Below are 14,703 nucleotides of genomic sequence, written 5' to 3'. Positions count from 1 at the left end.
AAAATAATAATTGTTTCTGTTGTTGTAGACACTAGCGTTTTATTTTTTTTGGATGCATCTTCTTCACAATAGTCATCCGGATTAGTAAAGATTAGTAAATATACTTCTTGTCATCAGTCCATAACATTATTCTAACTTTTTCTCTTTCTTTCATAAAGACCATATCATCAAAAATACTCTCTATAGTTAAATATGGCTATCAACATGATAATATTTTATATCTCTTTTTTTATTATATTAGGTTTTAATATTTATCTAATCAAATATATTTTTTATTATAGGTGAGCGTCCCTCTCACAAACACGCCATAGATCAAGAGTCTTTATCCCATGCTACTGACATTACAATGGTAAGTCTTTTTTTTAAAGAATATTTATACGTTAACATAATTGATATACTATAATAATATAATATTTTCTTTTACTAGATGCTATATTAGCTCTTGAAAAGTACTTCTTGGATTACAAATATATTCTCTTGATTTATAAAGGTAAATGAATTTCTCTAGCATCCAATTCATCCAAACTAATTTTTGTCAATTATTCTCATAGTCAAAGGAATCATATCAAATGTCATCTTTACCATCCTCAAAAAAAAATTCTGTCTATTCTCAACAAACAGCTGTTATGTAAATATAAGTTTGTATAAATGCTGGTATCTGTAGAATATAGAAAGCATAATCCTTTTGATTGAACGCACTTGTTTATACTTTCTAAACATTGCTCTATCATATCAAACAGTATATTGTTTTTATTTTTCAGGCATTTTATTTTTTTGGGTAAAGAACCACTCAATCTAAAATAATATCAAGCAGGTCAGTAAAAAGGATCCAGGATATACAATAATACTACTAGGTCATCAGTCCAGAACAATTCTTTTTTTTTAATAAATCCCAAAAAGTAAACTATATTTTAAACCAATAATAACTGAATATCAAGTAATTGGGGGAGCATGCTATGGATGATCTCATAATAAAGAGTGTCAAGGATTGGTTAAAACAGTTGACAATCCTATCTTTACTGAAAACTTTTCAGTAAAGATAGCTTTACTACATGAGTCAAGTACCTGCATATTGTTCTTTAAACTGGCATGACCCGTGTATTACAATACAGTATAAACTTAAACTAAACTGTCTTAATACTTTATACTATGCCAGTGTACACACAGAAATACTAATGAACCCTATTCAGTCATTTTTCCAAGATTTACTTCACATATTGGGTGCAACACGGCACTTGTTCTCAAGCTACCTTTAGTACCATATTGAATCACATCAAAGATAGAAGTTAAACCCCGAAATTATACTATATTACAGGCAGTTTTACACCATAGTATTTTAGTGGATTTTTGTATTGTAAGTCATTGATAATAGAGGTTGTTACTTCAACAAGTTTGAAAGTATGTATGTTGTGAGATAAAGTCAAGAAGTGTTGATTAAAGAAAGAAGTAAATGTTTGAGAAATAAATTGTTATCTCAAAATAAAGGAAGTTAAGCCTGTCATAACTTAAAATATTTTGTCAATTAAGATTTCCTTAAAAGGAGTGAGATTTAGTACACCCCCTGTCTTTTACTAAAGATGCACTTAAATCTGTTGCCCGTTTTTGGAATAAAATTTTTGTCTAAAATTAAGAAAAAAAATCAGTTGACTGCCAAAAAAATTGGTTGACCACAACTATGTGAATGCCTAGTGTCTGCAATAACACTGGAAAACCCGCTCTGATTAACAATGTGGCCAGGTTGGTAAACACATGTGTAGAAATAGTGATTTTTTTCAACTCAGTGTGTTTTTTGAAGTTCAGGTCAAAGATATAGTTTTAGTTGGTTTTATTGCCAAACAGAATTTTAGAATATCAGTCTGGTATGGAAGGCTAAATTCACATACAGAGACCTATCATAATTCTTATTCTACCACCCCTTTTTTTTTATTTCTACTATTTTCTGGATTTACTCTCGCAATAATCTATTTATAAACTCATAGTAGAAAAATATATGTCTTTTACACACAACAGGCATTCTTGAAAACATTTGAATAAAGACTATGAATTGATAATATCATAATTGTCATGTCTCTTTATATATTTAATAATATAGAAAAGAACTTGTTAGAAGAATTCAATTAAACAACCATAAAATATAATGCTTTTTTTTACTATAAAGTCGGTGCAAATAAAGTATTTTTTATGCTTGTTCCTCTTTTTATTCTCAATAAATCACATCAAACAAAACACATAAAATGTCTTCTATCTCCCACCGATGTAATGTTGTCTGCCATTGTGCTCAATGTAGCAGAAATTCACAGGGATACTCATTGGTGACAAGCAGAACCACTGAGCGCCATATTAGAAAAGATGAGCTTGAGAGAATCAAGAGACTGGATATGGCTGAAAGATTGGCAAATAGTATGTTATATTCAGGGTTTATTTTTTGATTGCTGAGTAATAACTTCTTTATTTTTTAATTTTAATGAAACACAGCTGTGCAAGAAGAACAAATGATGGACGTTGATACCCAATATAAGAAAAGAAAAGAAAAAAATATTTGAAAACCAGTAGAGACAATAAGCTAAACTAATCTATATTTGTATATATCCCGACCTGTCAATCTGAATCCATCAAAAAAAAGACGATCAGGCCAACTCATCTGATTTGAATGCCGCCATGATGGCTGACAATGTCTTGGTAGACAATGAGATCAGCGAGGTCAATGGCAATGACTCTGACATTGAAAGAGACATGAACTCTGACTCTGGCAGTGGTGAAGAAGAAGGTGTCAAGACAGATGTTGAAGAGTTTGTTAATGAAGGTCAGTCATAAATGATTTTGTTTTCTTAAAAACAGATTTAAAGAAAATTTGTTCTAATTTATTTTTGTTAATTTTAAATAGACCCATTTAATGCTCCTAACATGCCTGAAAACCCTGTCCATCAGTTCATTGCTACCTTTGCCGTTCTTTTTATCTCGCGTTATGTTATTAACAAAGGTGCCGCCATATTGATTGAATTTATCAATCAGTTACTCAAGATCTATGGCGAAGATTTTCAATTACCAACAAGTCTTATTGGCCTGCAAAGAATGACTGGTTTTTCCAATTACACCAATGGTATCAAGAAGTCTGTTGTATGTGAAGACTGCCACAAGGTTTACAAACAAGATGTGCCTATCCCTACTCATTGCAACTTCAAAAAGCATGGTTCTCGATCAGCATGCAATTGTGAATTGATGAAGGTTTCATCTTCTGGTGCCATGGTAGGCAAGTAATCATACGTCTACAACTCTATCCAGAGATCATTACAAGTTTTCTTTCTTTGTTCTGGGTTCGAGCAAAAAATCAGACAACGGAACAAAGAGCTTAAGGTCGTAGATACACTATGCAATGTCTATGATGGTGCTATGTGGAAGGAGCTAAAGGACCAAAGTGGCGTATTGTTTGTGAATGAATCTCGTTCATTGATGCTAACAATGAACATCGACTGGTTCCAGCCATTTGATGGCGTTACATATTCAACTGGAGCTATCTACCTTGCAATAAATAACTTGCCTTGTGAGGAAAGATTTAAGCCTGAAAATGTCATCCTTGTTGGTTTGATGCCTGGTCCTAAGGAGCCAAAGACCGAAGAGATCAACCACTATTTAAAGCTAATAGTTGATGAATTGCTGCAGTTGTTTATGGGAATAACCATCCCGACCTTTGAGTGCCCAGCTGGTGTTAATGTACATGCCGCGTTACATATGATTGTCTGTGACATCCCCGCTGCCAGGAAGACCAGTGGATTCATCACCCACAACAGTACTTGTGCATGTCCCAGATGTGTGAGGCAGTTTACCAGGTTACCAAGCACCAATCAGGTCGACTTCAGTGGGTTTGACTATTCGACGTGGAAAATCTGTAGCGGTCTGGAAAACAGGTTGCATGCTAGGAGTGGAAGAGTGCCAGTACGCCCTCAGAAAGGCATCAGTTGGAAATCAAAAATGGTGTTCAATAGTCGCAGCTGCATTGCCTTGGATACTTTAATCTAGTACATGGAACGATCATCGATCTCATGCATAATTTATTCCTGGGGACACCAAAGAGAATGATGGAGCAGTGGATAAAAGAAGGACTGATAGACGATAGAAAGCTAGCTACGATGCAAACAATGGCAGAGACATTGGTGGTGCCAATGGATTACGTGGTGTTGAAATCGAAGATTGGAAAGGGCTTTCCATACATGAAAGCTGATGAACGGAAGTCCTGGGTGCTAGTGTATTCGCCTATCTTGTTGAAGGCCGTCCTGCCAATTGAAATGTTCAGAAATTGGATCAGTTTTGTTGATGCCTGCCGCCAATTAGTAAAGCCAAGCATCACGTTCTCTGACATTGACGATGGCCATAAATTTCTTCAAGAATTCTGTACTAAGTGCCAGCGTATTTACACTCCAACTATTCTCACCTGTAACATGCATTTACATCTCCATCTTTGCGAGACCATCCGTGATTTTGGACCAGTATATGGATATTGGCTCTTTGGGTTTGAGCGATATAATGGTCTGCTAAAGAATGTGAATACGAACAGAAAAGATTTCTTTGAGGTTACATACATGAATAGTTTCGTCCAAGATACATTCAAAGGTGATTTCGTTTGTGCTGCTCTCACATGCCCAAGCCAAGTACTGTTTCTTCCTCTTCTCGCCAAGCTTACTGCCACAGCTCAACCCTCCACTTCAAAAAATACAATAACTTTTCCCCAGCGCCCGTTCAGACTATCAGCCTTCATCCAAGCATACTCAAACCCTTCTCTTCCATTCCTTGGCAATGAACCTCTTCCTCCATCCACATTTTCTCTCCATATTGAACCCCATCATCAATGAGTGATGTCAACTACCCTCATTTGCTTGATTACTATAAAGTTGCATACTGCATGCCAAATCTTGAAGGTTACCAGCATCTCTGCTCTCCATTCTCCTTTGTCAACAACCAAATCATAAAGTTGAAATCAATCAATTTGCTTGTTCAGGTTTACAAAGGCTGCAAATATGCTTCTGGTCGTGGCTCATTTGTTCAATCTCTGTTCCTTGGAAGTCAAGGCAATAATCGGTTGGCATACACTGACCAAATTCAGTATCTGTTCTTGCACTCTTTCACTCCACCAGTATATAACACAGAGCTCCAAACATGTGTCATTTATCAAGCTAAACACGTGTTTGCGTTTGTTAAGTAGTTCCAGATTGAGCATTATCATTCAAGAGAGTTGGAAAGTGTTGACATCTGCAGTGCAGATTTTATTGCATGTGATTTTGAATGCATCTTGCCAGTACATCGAATATCATCAGTTGTTGCAACATGTGATTATAAAACCAGCACAAATAATAAGAAAATACTTGTCAATGCTTTACCACACAAACAATACAATTAATATTTAATACATTTCTTTTTTAATAAAAATTTTCAATACATAAGCTAATGTAGTCTTATTATATATGTTGCGAACAATACATATGTGTTAAGAAATTTTGATAGTAAAAGAAAAAAAATGACAAAAAATGAGTTTTATTTATGACCCATATTTAAGAGCCCATTGAGGTAGAGCAGGATCTAAATCAATTGGGACTGTTGATTCCACTGTTCTACCATAAACTCTCTTAAGCAGTTGGCGGGAATTTGCACCCAATTGCTTATGTGGTGATCCAGACACTCGGATGTTGGATTTATCACATATAAGAACATATTCATATTGGGATAGCGTAGTAGCTATCATCTTGTCAGTATAAAATATATATAAACGATTAAGTAATCAGCCCAATAAGTATTACAGTTAGTACTGTAGATAATATCTTAAAGATTGTTAAGATAATTATATCATACTGCCGGGTAAACTGTGTCAGATCGATATGGAACTAATTTAGTAGGAAGTCCTAAAGCTCTAGTATAAAAGAGAAAAGAATAGCTAAGAGCTAAAGAAGTACGATTTATGACTTGATGTCATAATTGTAACACCGACACTAGTTAAGCAGTAAATACACTCTAATAACCAAATATAGTAAAGGAAGAAAGCCTTAAGAAACTAAGACGTAATGACAAGAGCAGATTGTGTTTTCTTATAAAAAGGGACACTTTTTATTTATGAATAAAAAAAACTGATATACAGTCTCAAAGTATTTCTATACGTCTCTATTATCAAATATTTTATTTTTCTATTGTTTCGTACCTGAAATACCACATTTTTTACTTTGAATTCTCGAAATGTCTCAACAATCCGCTGTCAACTCTACTATTGTTTCTGGTGAAGAAACCGCCCGTGTCAACTCTGGTGTCATTCCTCCTCCTTCTGCTGCTGGTTCTGCCGACCACAATGGTGATACCATGATGACTCCCTTGTGTTCTGAGGACGGTGCCTTTGATTCTGAAGAAGGTTCTTCTGGTTCCGATGCTGGCCGTTCTGGTTATGAGGGTGCCAATTCTCCTCGCATCTATTTGGGTAACTCTGAAGTCAGAGTTAACAACAACCTTGTGGCCACCGTGGAAATGTTGCTGGCTTCTGCTGAGGAGGACCTCAACACTAAGAAGGGCAACTACTACGCCGCTCTAGGCCACTACTTGGGTGTTTCCAAGAGGGATCCCACCTCTACTGCTGCCAAGTCTGCTTCCAAGGGTGCCAAGGAAGCACAAGTACTGTTTGCTGAGGCTGAGAAAATTCTCAAGGACCTCAAGGCTTCCACTGCTCCTGCGTCTAAGCCTCATGACAAGAGAAGCACTCTGGTTCCCAGTAACCTACCTTTTCCCCAGCTTCGTTCTGAGGGTCCTCTGGTGAAGGCCAACCGCGATGTGTTCGATTCGGTGTATGACTTCTGCCAGGAGTTTACCACAGTCCTGGAAGCACACTCTCTGTCCTTGGATTCCTGCTGGGAACGTCTGTTGCCCACTTGTTTGAACAAGGAAGAACGTTCTTGGTTTGAGGACAAGCTCAAAGGCAAGGCCTACAACTGGAAGAAGGTTGAAAGTATTCTTCTGGATCACTATGACATGCCGTTCCGTAAGTTCCTGAACATGGGTCGTGTCTGGTGCATGAAACAAGGCAAAGGAGAATCTGCTCGTTCTTTTGGTGCCAAATTCCAAAAGTTCCGCCGCCAGGCCTCGTTGGACGATGGTGTTCAATTGGTTCTCTGCTTCTGGTGGAATCTGCGTCCGGAAGTCTGGGAAGCTTGTCTTATTCCTTTGTCAGCCAACTATGGTACCAAGATGCCCTCAAAGATTGAGGACATCATCTCGTTGGTGAGTGTGTCAACAAGTGACTCCACTGCTTTGTTACATAATCCTGCCAATGGTACTGCCGCGTCCTCCTGGAGTTCGTTTGCTGCTCACAATGGTGCGTCCTCTCTCTCTGCTGGTTCCCACAAGGGAAAGAAAAAATCTTTCTCTTGCGAGCGTGGTTCTCAGTCTCCCAAGAAGGCATGGGACTTCAAGAAGGCGATGAAGGATGGCATCTGTTTCTCATGCAAGGCTCCCTGGGTTAAGGGACACTCCTGTCCGGAATGGGAGAAGTACTTGACAAAGGTGTCAAGGATGGCAGTCCGCTCCTCTGCTGGTAGACCAGCAAGAGCTTCCACTGTGGTTGAGGGGAGTCCCTCGTTGTCTTGGTCAGAGTACCAAGACAACACTAGTGCTCTGGCCAAGATGGCATTAGATTGTAAGTACAATCTTAAAGACATGGTTATTAAAAGAGATTTTAAGAATATGAGCACTAATATTACCTTTCCTATTTTGGCAAATAATTCTATTAGAACCATCTCCTTGTTGGACTGTGGGGTCACGTTCAGTTCGGTGGACAAGAATTTTTGCTTGAAGAATGGAATAGCCATTAGTTACATCAATCACATTAATAAAGATTTGTTGAACAAAAACAATGTTCATAAGTATTTTATTCGTTTGGCTGATAGCAATACCCAGATTAAAAGAATTGGTACTTGTGTGATCAGTGTAACTTGCAATAGTAAGACTATTCAACGCGAGTTTGAAGTGATGAATTTAACTAATAGTCATGAGTATGATTTCAGTATTGGTACTGATTATATGTCTTCTCTTGGTATTGGTATTTATGGTTTACCTTTATCATATGATGATGCTGATTCAAGTGAGGAACGTAGAGAAGCCAATAGATGCTTCAACAATAAGAGTGATCTTCTTGAATCCATTGAGAGAGAAAATGAACGAAAGGAAAATAATCCGGCTGTAGGTCCCAAACAGTTTGAGGATGCTATGGATTATATTCGACCGTTCATTAAAGACAATCAAGATATTCCTAAGGGTTCGTTTTGTACTATACCTGAAAGTGTTGTATGTTTGGACACCCCAGAAAATGCTACGGCGTTCAGAAGCCCTTATCCCATTCCTTACAAGATGCAAGGTGTAGTGGATGAACAGGTGAAAGAACGGCTGGACAATGGTATAATTGAAAGAGCGTCTGCAAACACACAATGGAATACGCCTTTGACTGTTGTCAAGAAGACAAACGGTAAAGGAGAAATTACTGGATATCGCGTTTGCCATGATCCCAGATTAATTAATTGCCTGTTGAAGTCAATTGATCATATGCCTTTGCCATTGATCGGTGAATTGTTTGAAGATTTAAAGGGTGCGAATATTTATTCCACTCTGGATTTGAAATCTGCGTTTAATTCTTTGAGGTTGAACCCAAAGGACACACACAAACTTAGTTTCACATGGCGTGGTGTACAGTACAAACCTATTGGTACAGTGTTTGGTATAAAGCATGTCAGTTCACAATTTCAAAGAACTATGAGTATAGCTTTGGAAGGACTATCTTTTGTACGGTTTTTTGTAGATGACATTGTTTGCGCAAGCAAAACGTTCGAGGAACACAAGGAACACTTGAAGCAAGTCATTGAGAGATTAACAAGGGTCAATTTGAAGTTGAATCCGAAAAAATGTTATTTCTTTCAGAAAGAAATTTATTTGCTTGGTTTTCATATTTCACCTGAAGGAATTACAATGGACCGCAGAAAACTTGTTAATGTTCTTGAATTTCCTCAACCAAAGACGGGTAAAGATATCCAAAGTTATTGTGGGTTGATCAACTATTTTAGAACGTTGATTCCGAATGTATCTTCCATTATGTCGCCACTAGATTCATTGAGAAATGAAAAGTCGATTACCCATTTATGGACAGATAAGCATCAAACTGCATTTAATAACTTGAAAAAAGCACTTTTGAGTGATCTGGTGTTGTCGTACCCAGATATGAACTCTCCTTTTAGTATCAGCTGTGATGCATCTCTTACTGGTATTGGTGCAGTGTTGTATCAAGTCAAGGATGGCAAGAAAAAATATATTTCTTTCGTGGCTAAGAGCTTATCCCAAAGTGAAAGAAAGTATTCTGCGACCAAAAGAGAATTACTAGCGTTAGTATTTGCACTCAAGCGTTTTCACAAGTATGTCTATGGTTCTCACTTTACCTTGTACATGGATCACAAGGCATTGACATATCTTCACACTCAACGTGTTGCGAATCTGATGATGATCGCATGGATGGACACGATTTTACAGTATGACTTTAAGATCGTTCATTTGCCTGGTGTTTCGAATGTGCTTCCTGATGCGTTGTCACGTTTGTCTGAAGAGACTGAAACATTATCAAATGAACTGGGTGGGGATAGTGTGGTTAGATCCATCATGAGAAATAGTGCTGTCACTATGGAACCGCTACCAGACATCTTGAGTGGTGAGTACTTTACTCCTCCCACAAAAAATGAAAGGAATAAGTTATTAGTTGAAGAATATTTGAAAGGTCATTTTGGTGTAGAAGCTATACTGCATGCCTTAAAGAGATAAGGTATCTATTGGACCAGCTTGAAGAGTCAAGCAAATGATCTTATACAATCGTGTATACAGTGTCAACGTCATAATATCACAAGAAAAGGTTATAATCCTTTAAGACCTGTGACTGCAACACTTCCTGGTGACAGTTGGGGAATAGATCTGGCTGGGCCATTTACAACGTCGACTAGAGGAAATGAGTACTTGTTAGTGATGATAGACATCGCAAGCAAATTTTATGTATTGCGTGCCATAACTGATAAAAGGGCAGCTACGATTGCATTACAAGTACTGGACGTCATTAGTGCATGGGGTCCGATGAGAAAGTTGCAGAGTGATTGTGGACGGGAGTTTGTGAACTCGCTGATGACATGTATAAAAGAGAATGTTGGTTTTGAACATGCGTTGATTTCGCAGTACCACCCTAGAGCTAATGGTGCAAGTGAAAGAGCTGTCCAGTCGGCAGTGAACACCATTAAAAAACAAATAGTTGGTAATGTCGCTGATTGGGATCAGAAGGTGCCATCTGCGCAGTTGTTTTTGAATAGCAAGTATAATGCTAGGACTAAGAGTACGCCATTCTCGTTAATGTTTGGAAGGAATCCAAATGACTTTGTTGATTTTAGTAAAGAAAAGGATAGTGCAACTGCTGAACAGATTCAGAAAGAGTTGCAAGAAAAAATTAAAAGAATGACTGAGATAGTCTACTCTGCCGTGTTTGAACACGTAAAGCATGTCACAGAAAAGCAAAAGGAACGCTTTGATGGAAGTCACAAAATGATAGATCTGGTTCCAGGAACCACGGTAATGATTTTGGTGACAGAAAAACAGAATAAATTAGATCCGAAGTATAAGGGATTCTACACTGTTGTTAGAAAGACTGCTGCCAATACTTATGTATTGAAAAATGAAAAGGGATTTTTAGAACCAAGGAATTATCCTCCTTCTTTATTGAAAAAAGTTTCTGACAAGGTATTAGAGCAAAAGAATGACTTTTTTGAAGTCGAAGCAATTATTGGGCACATAAAAGATGACCAGAACAATTATTTGTATAGATGCAAATAGTTGGATTATGATGAGTCTCACAATACCTGGGAGCCAGAGGATCATTTTACCAATCCTAAGTTCATAAAGGAATACTGGCAAAGAATTGGTGAAGCTCCAGAAGGTATCAAAGACATCAATAAGGCCAATAAGAAATTATTAAAGGATATGAAAGTTGCATATTCCGCACCTAAAGAAAATTCAGGTACTAAAAGGAAGAATTATGCAAAGACAGCTTATCAAAAGAAGAAACGCAGTAAGGTCTAAATAAAGAGTTATTTGAGCACCACAGTACTCGTTTAAAATAAAAAAAAAAGAACAAGCTGATCAGAAGAATTGCATAGAGTACTTGAACGGTATTTAATTAATACCTGGGTGGGGATAATGTGGTAATCCAGACACTCGGATGTTGGATTTATCACATATAAGAACATATTCATATTGGGATAGCATAGTAGCTATCATCTTGTCAGTATAAAATATATATAAACGATTAAGTAATCAGCCCAATAAGTATTACAGTTAGTACTGTAGATAATATCTTAAAGATTGTTAAGATAATTATATCATACTGCCGGGTAAACTGTGTCAGATCGATATGGAGCTAATTTAGTAGGAAGTCCTAAAGCTCTAGTATAAAAGAGAAAAGAATAGCTAAGAGCTAAAGAAGTACGATTTATGACTTGATGTCATAATTGTAACACCGACACTAGTTAAGCAGTAAATACACTCTAATAACCAAATATAGTAAAGGAAGAAAGCCTTAAGAAACTAAGACGTAATGACAAGAGCAGATTGTGTTTTCTTATAAAAAGGGACACTTTTTATTTATGAATAAAAAAAACTGATATACAGTCTCAAAGTATTTCTATACATCTCTATTATCAAATATTTTATTTTTCTATTGTTTCGTACCTGAAATACCACAGCTTAACAACAAACGAGTCAACCTCCATAATGAATTTGTTAAGCTAAGTTATAAACATATATTAACATTCAGCCTGGCATCATTCAAAAAAGAAAACTGTTAGGTTTTACCTCGTCACTTCTCCAACTTGGGCGAGCAACACGAATCTCATTTCTTGGCTGAGAGGGGGACATATCATCGTCTGATTCGCCTTCAGACATGACTGACTTTTGGATCAGTCCAGAGCAGTTTTGACCCATGTTGAGATCAATGTCAGCCTTGTAAGCATCATAAGCAAGGCAACGGCGAGTGTAGTTCTAAAGGAAAAAGACAATACAATTAATATTCTAATTGTTATTATTTAGCATAAATTGAAAATATAGTTTACATCAGTTTCACAGCCAGATCTTCTTGAATTAGTATTCAAGGCTCGTCTTGTTTCTGGAAGTTCCCTTTGCTGGCGACGTCTACTACAGAAGTTTGTGTATATACACTTACAAAAGTCGTGTATCCTCATATCAGTGCCAGCAAACTTCTTTTCCAAGTAATACAAGAGTTGTTTGACTAACTCTCTATTTGGAGAGCGATCAAAACGAACATCAACTGCCCACTTTGGTTTTATGGCGTTCACTTGGATTTCTGCCTGGTCTCTTGATTTTAGCTTTGGGTTCCACATATAATCATGAATGTATCCCTATTATATTTTAATTAGCAACAAGATTGGCAAGTGTCTTTTATATCTTTATACTTACAAATACAGCATTAGTATCACTTGATTTGGTGGTGGGAAGGGTAGCAGAAGTAGATGCAACACTAGTGGGCACATGCACAGATTCTGGGAGGGCAGACAAGGCATCAATGCCATTAATGGCAGTTGCGTTACCGGTGATTACTACACCGATTCTTGTATCCATCAATGTGATCTTATTCTTCATGGCCTTCATCTCTTCTTTCATCGCATTCAAAGCTTGTAGTAACTGGACATCAGTGCTAGCAAGAGAAGGAGTGAGTCTGCGGTTGGGAGTAGGCATTATCTGTAATATATTATAATATTTTCAATTGTTAATATTAGTTCTTTTTCTTTTTTATTCTCTTTTGTAAAAGACAATCCATCTATTTTGTTACGTAAATTACAGTAAATTCGCAATGTAGATTTGTTGAGATGATATAATCAAGAGTGAGTGACATTGAATTGCAAGTAGAAATATTAAGTATTTATAGGTGGTAGTGATGCTTCAGAAACACTTCAAAGACAACTTCTTGAAACACTGAGATACAAATTGGCCTTGATACATTTTTGGCCTCAATTGATCACCTCTTTTTAGTTTTTTTTTGCTATTGTTTATTGGATAAGCTTTTCGGTATTTTGTTTCAAACGCGGAAAAAAAATTTACGTCTTTTTCTTTCTTCTTTTTTGCTTCTTTCCTCTTTTCCAACGTTTGTCATTATTATATTAGTGGCCTTTTTTGGTAACATACTTCTTTATTAAATACTTTTTTATAAACAATAAAAATTAATACATTCTTTTTTTATCATAATAGATACTTGTTTGCTCTCATTTAAATGCATTCATTTCACAATTGCTGTCCAGATTAACAAAGGTCAATATTATATTTTGCGAAATTGACATCTATAAAAATACTTCTGACTTGTTTTTTTTATTACAGATTTGATCATCAAGAATAACTGCTACAGATGAATTTGGTTAAAAATATCAAGGTAGTATATATATATATATTATTTTGACATGTATCTTACTAAAATGAAGTCTTATTATAAATGAACACTATTAATCCTGTCTTTGATTTCCCTTACATTATACAGCTGAAAATGACATTACATAGTAAGGATCACTACTTTATTTTTTATTTTAGTTATATTAATACTATAATGTGTTAACATAAAATATTATTATTTTTTTACTAGAGTTCTATCAAGTGTTTACAAAGACAATCTATCTCTGTTAATATATATTCTTATGACTGGTATGTAAATTATTTATTATTTTATTTTATTCACAAAAATTAATGTTTTTCGTTATTTTTATAGTGAAAGATATCATAAGGAATGTCATGGATTATCAATATCAAAATCTATTTTTTGCTCACTCTTTTCCAATATTTACAATATAAGTATAAAAGTGTATACAAAATGTAAAAGCATACTACATTAAATGTAGTACCTAGTACACATAGCTAATAATTTGTCTATGCTTCTTAAAGACTGTTGTATTTCAATAAACAGTCTGCTTTCTTTTTATATTTTCAGATATTTCTTTTCTGTAGATAATTATTTTATTCAAACAGTATCAAGCAGACCAGTAGAAGCAATAACGGATATTCAATAAATCAATACTATAAGATTGTTATAGTTCTAAAAACATTCTGTTCTTTCCAAATAAATACTATTATAAACTTTTACCAATAAAACAATTTCTGAAATTAAAATAAAAACAATTGAACTATACTATGGTTCAGAATCCAAAGAATTGCTCAAGTATTGAATTTAATTGGATATAAAAGATAATGAAGAGGTGTAATGTTGAACTATACTACTGTGCCAAGATCAAAAATAAATATATTATCCACCTTTAAAACTCCATATAAAACATATAAAAATAAAATTTTGGTTTCAAAAAACTCTTTTCAATATCCCAAGTCAGATCAACACATCGAAAGTGCTAAAGAACTATATCCCCGTCATTTTTATTTGACCTCACACATGTGTATAGCTGGTCATGGCACATGGTGCTAAGACGAACTTGTTACATGGTGATATTTATCTGTACTCAATGTTAAACCCCGTCTTGACACCTGAGTAACTATGCCTTTACATATACGTATGTTAGGTCATTTTTCCAGTGTAAACGTCTTAGGAAAATATCCCAAATTACGATATAATTATATTGGATGTGTTTGCATAAATTACTCTAAAATACGTAA

At 35.8% G+C, this 14,703-nt stretch overlaps 4 protein-coding genes across 4 annotated transcripts; 3 read left to right on the top strand and 1 right to left on the bottom strand.

Annotated features, from left to right (window-relative positions):
- Positions 1 to 2,658: 2,658 nt before the first annotated feature.
- On the top strand, positions 2,659 to 3,258 carry PHYBLDRAFT_173353 (C2H2-type zinc finger transcription factor; the record flags this gene model as incomplete). Its single annotated transcript, XM_018437015.1, has 2 exons — positions 2,659 to 2,803; positions 2,885 to 3,258. The coding sequence occupies 2 exons, from the start codon at positions 2,659 to 2,661 to the stop codon at positions 3,256 to 3,258; spliced, it is 519 nt and encodes a 172-aa protein (XP_018286395.1).
- An 878-nt stretch (positions 3,259 to 4,136) lies between these two features.
- Positions 4,137 to 5,392, top strand: PHYBLDRAFT_173352 (hypothetical protein; the record flags this gene model as incomplete). Its single annotated transcript, XM_018437014.1, has 3 exons — positions 4,137 to 4,608; positions 4,887 to 5,128; positions 5,198 to 5,392. The coding sequence occupies 3 exons, from the start codon at positions 4,137 to 4,139 to the stop codon at positions 5,390 to 5,392; spliced, it is 909 nt and encodes a 302-aa protein (XP_018286394.1).
- An 827-nt stretch (positions 5,393 to 6,219) lies between these two features.
- Positions 6,220 to 11,121, top strand: PHYBLDRAFT_173351 (hypothetical protein; the record flags this gene model as incomplete). The annotated part of the gene is made up of 2 exons (XM_018437013.1): positions 6,220 to 8,397; positions 10,945 to 11,121. 2 exons carry the CDS (start codon positions 6,220 to 6,222, stop codon positions 11,119 to 11,121), a joined length of 2,355 nt encoding a protein of 784 aa, XP_018286393.1.
- A 299-nt stretch (positions 11,122 to 11,420) lies between these two features.
- On the bottom strand, positions 11,421 to 12,792 carry PHYBLDRAFT_173350 (hypothetical protein; the record flags this gene model as incomplete). Its single annotated transcript, XM_018437012.1, has 5 exons — positions 11,421 to 11,484; positions 11,770 to 11,825; positions 11,893 to 12,078; positions 12,150 to 12,455; positions 12,514 to 12,792. The coding sequence occupies 5 exons, from the start codon at positions 12,790 to 12,792 to the stop codon at positions 11,421 to 11,423; spliced, it is 891 nt and encodes a 296-aa protein (XP_018286392.1).
- Positions 12,793 to 14,703: the final 1,911 nt, after the last annotated feature.

The sequence above is a fragment of the Phycomyces blakesleeanus genome (genome assembly GCF_001638985.1).
Source record: "Phycomyces blakesleeanus NRRL 1555(-) unplaced genomic scaffold PHYBLscaffold_25, whole genome shotgun sequence".
NCBI classification, from domain to species: Eukaryota; Fungi; Mucoromycota; class Mucoromycetes; order Mucorales; family Phycomycetaceae; genus Phycomyces; species Phycomyces blakesleeanus.
This window is presented reverse-complemented; position numbering and strand designations above follow the sequence as displayed.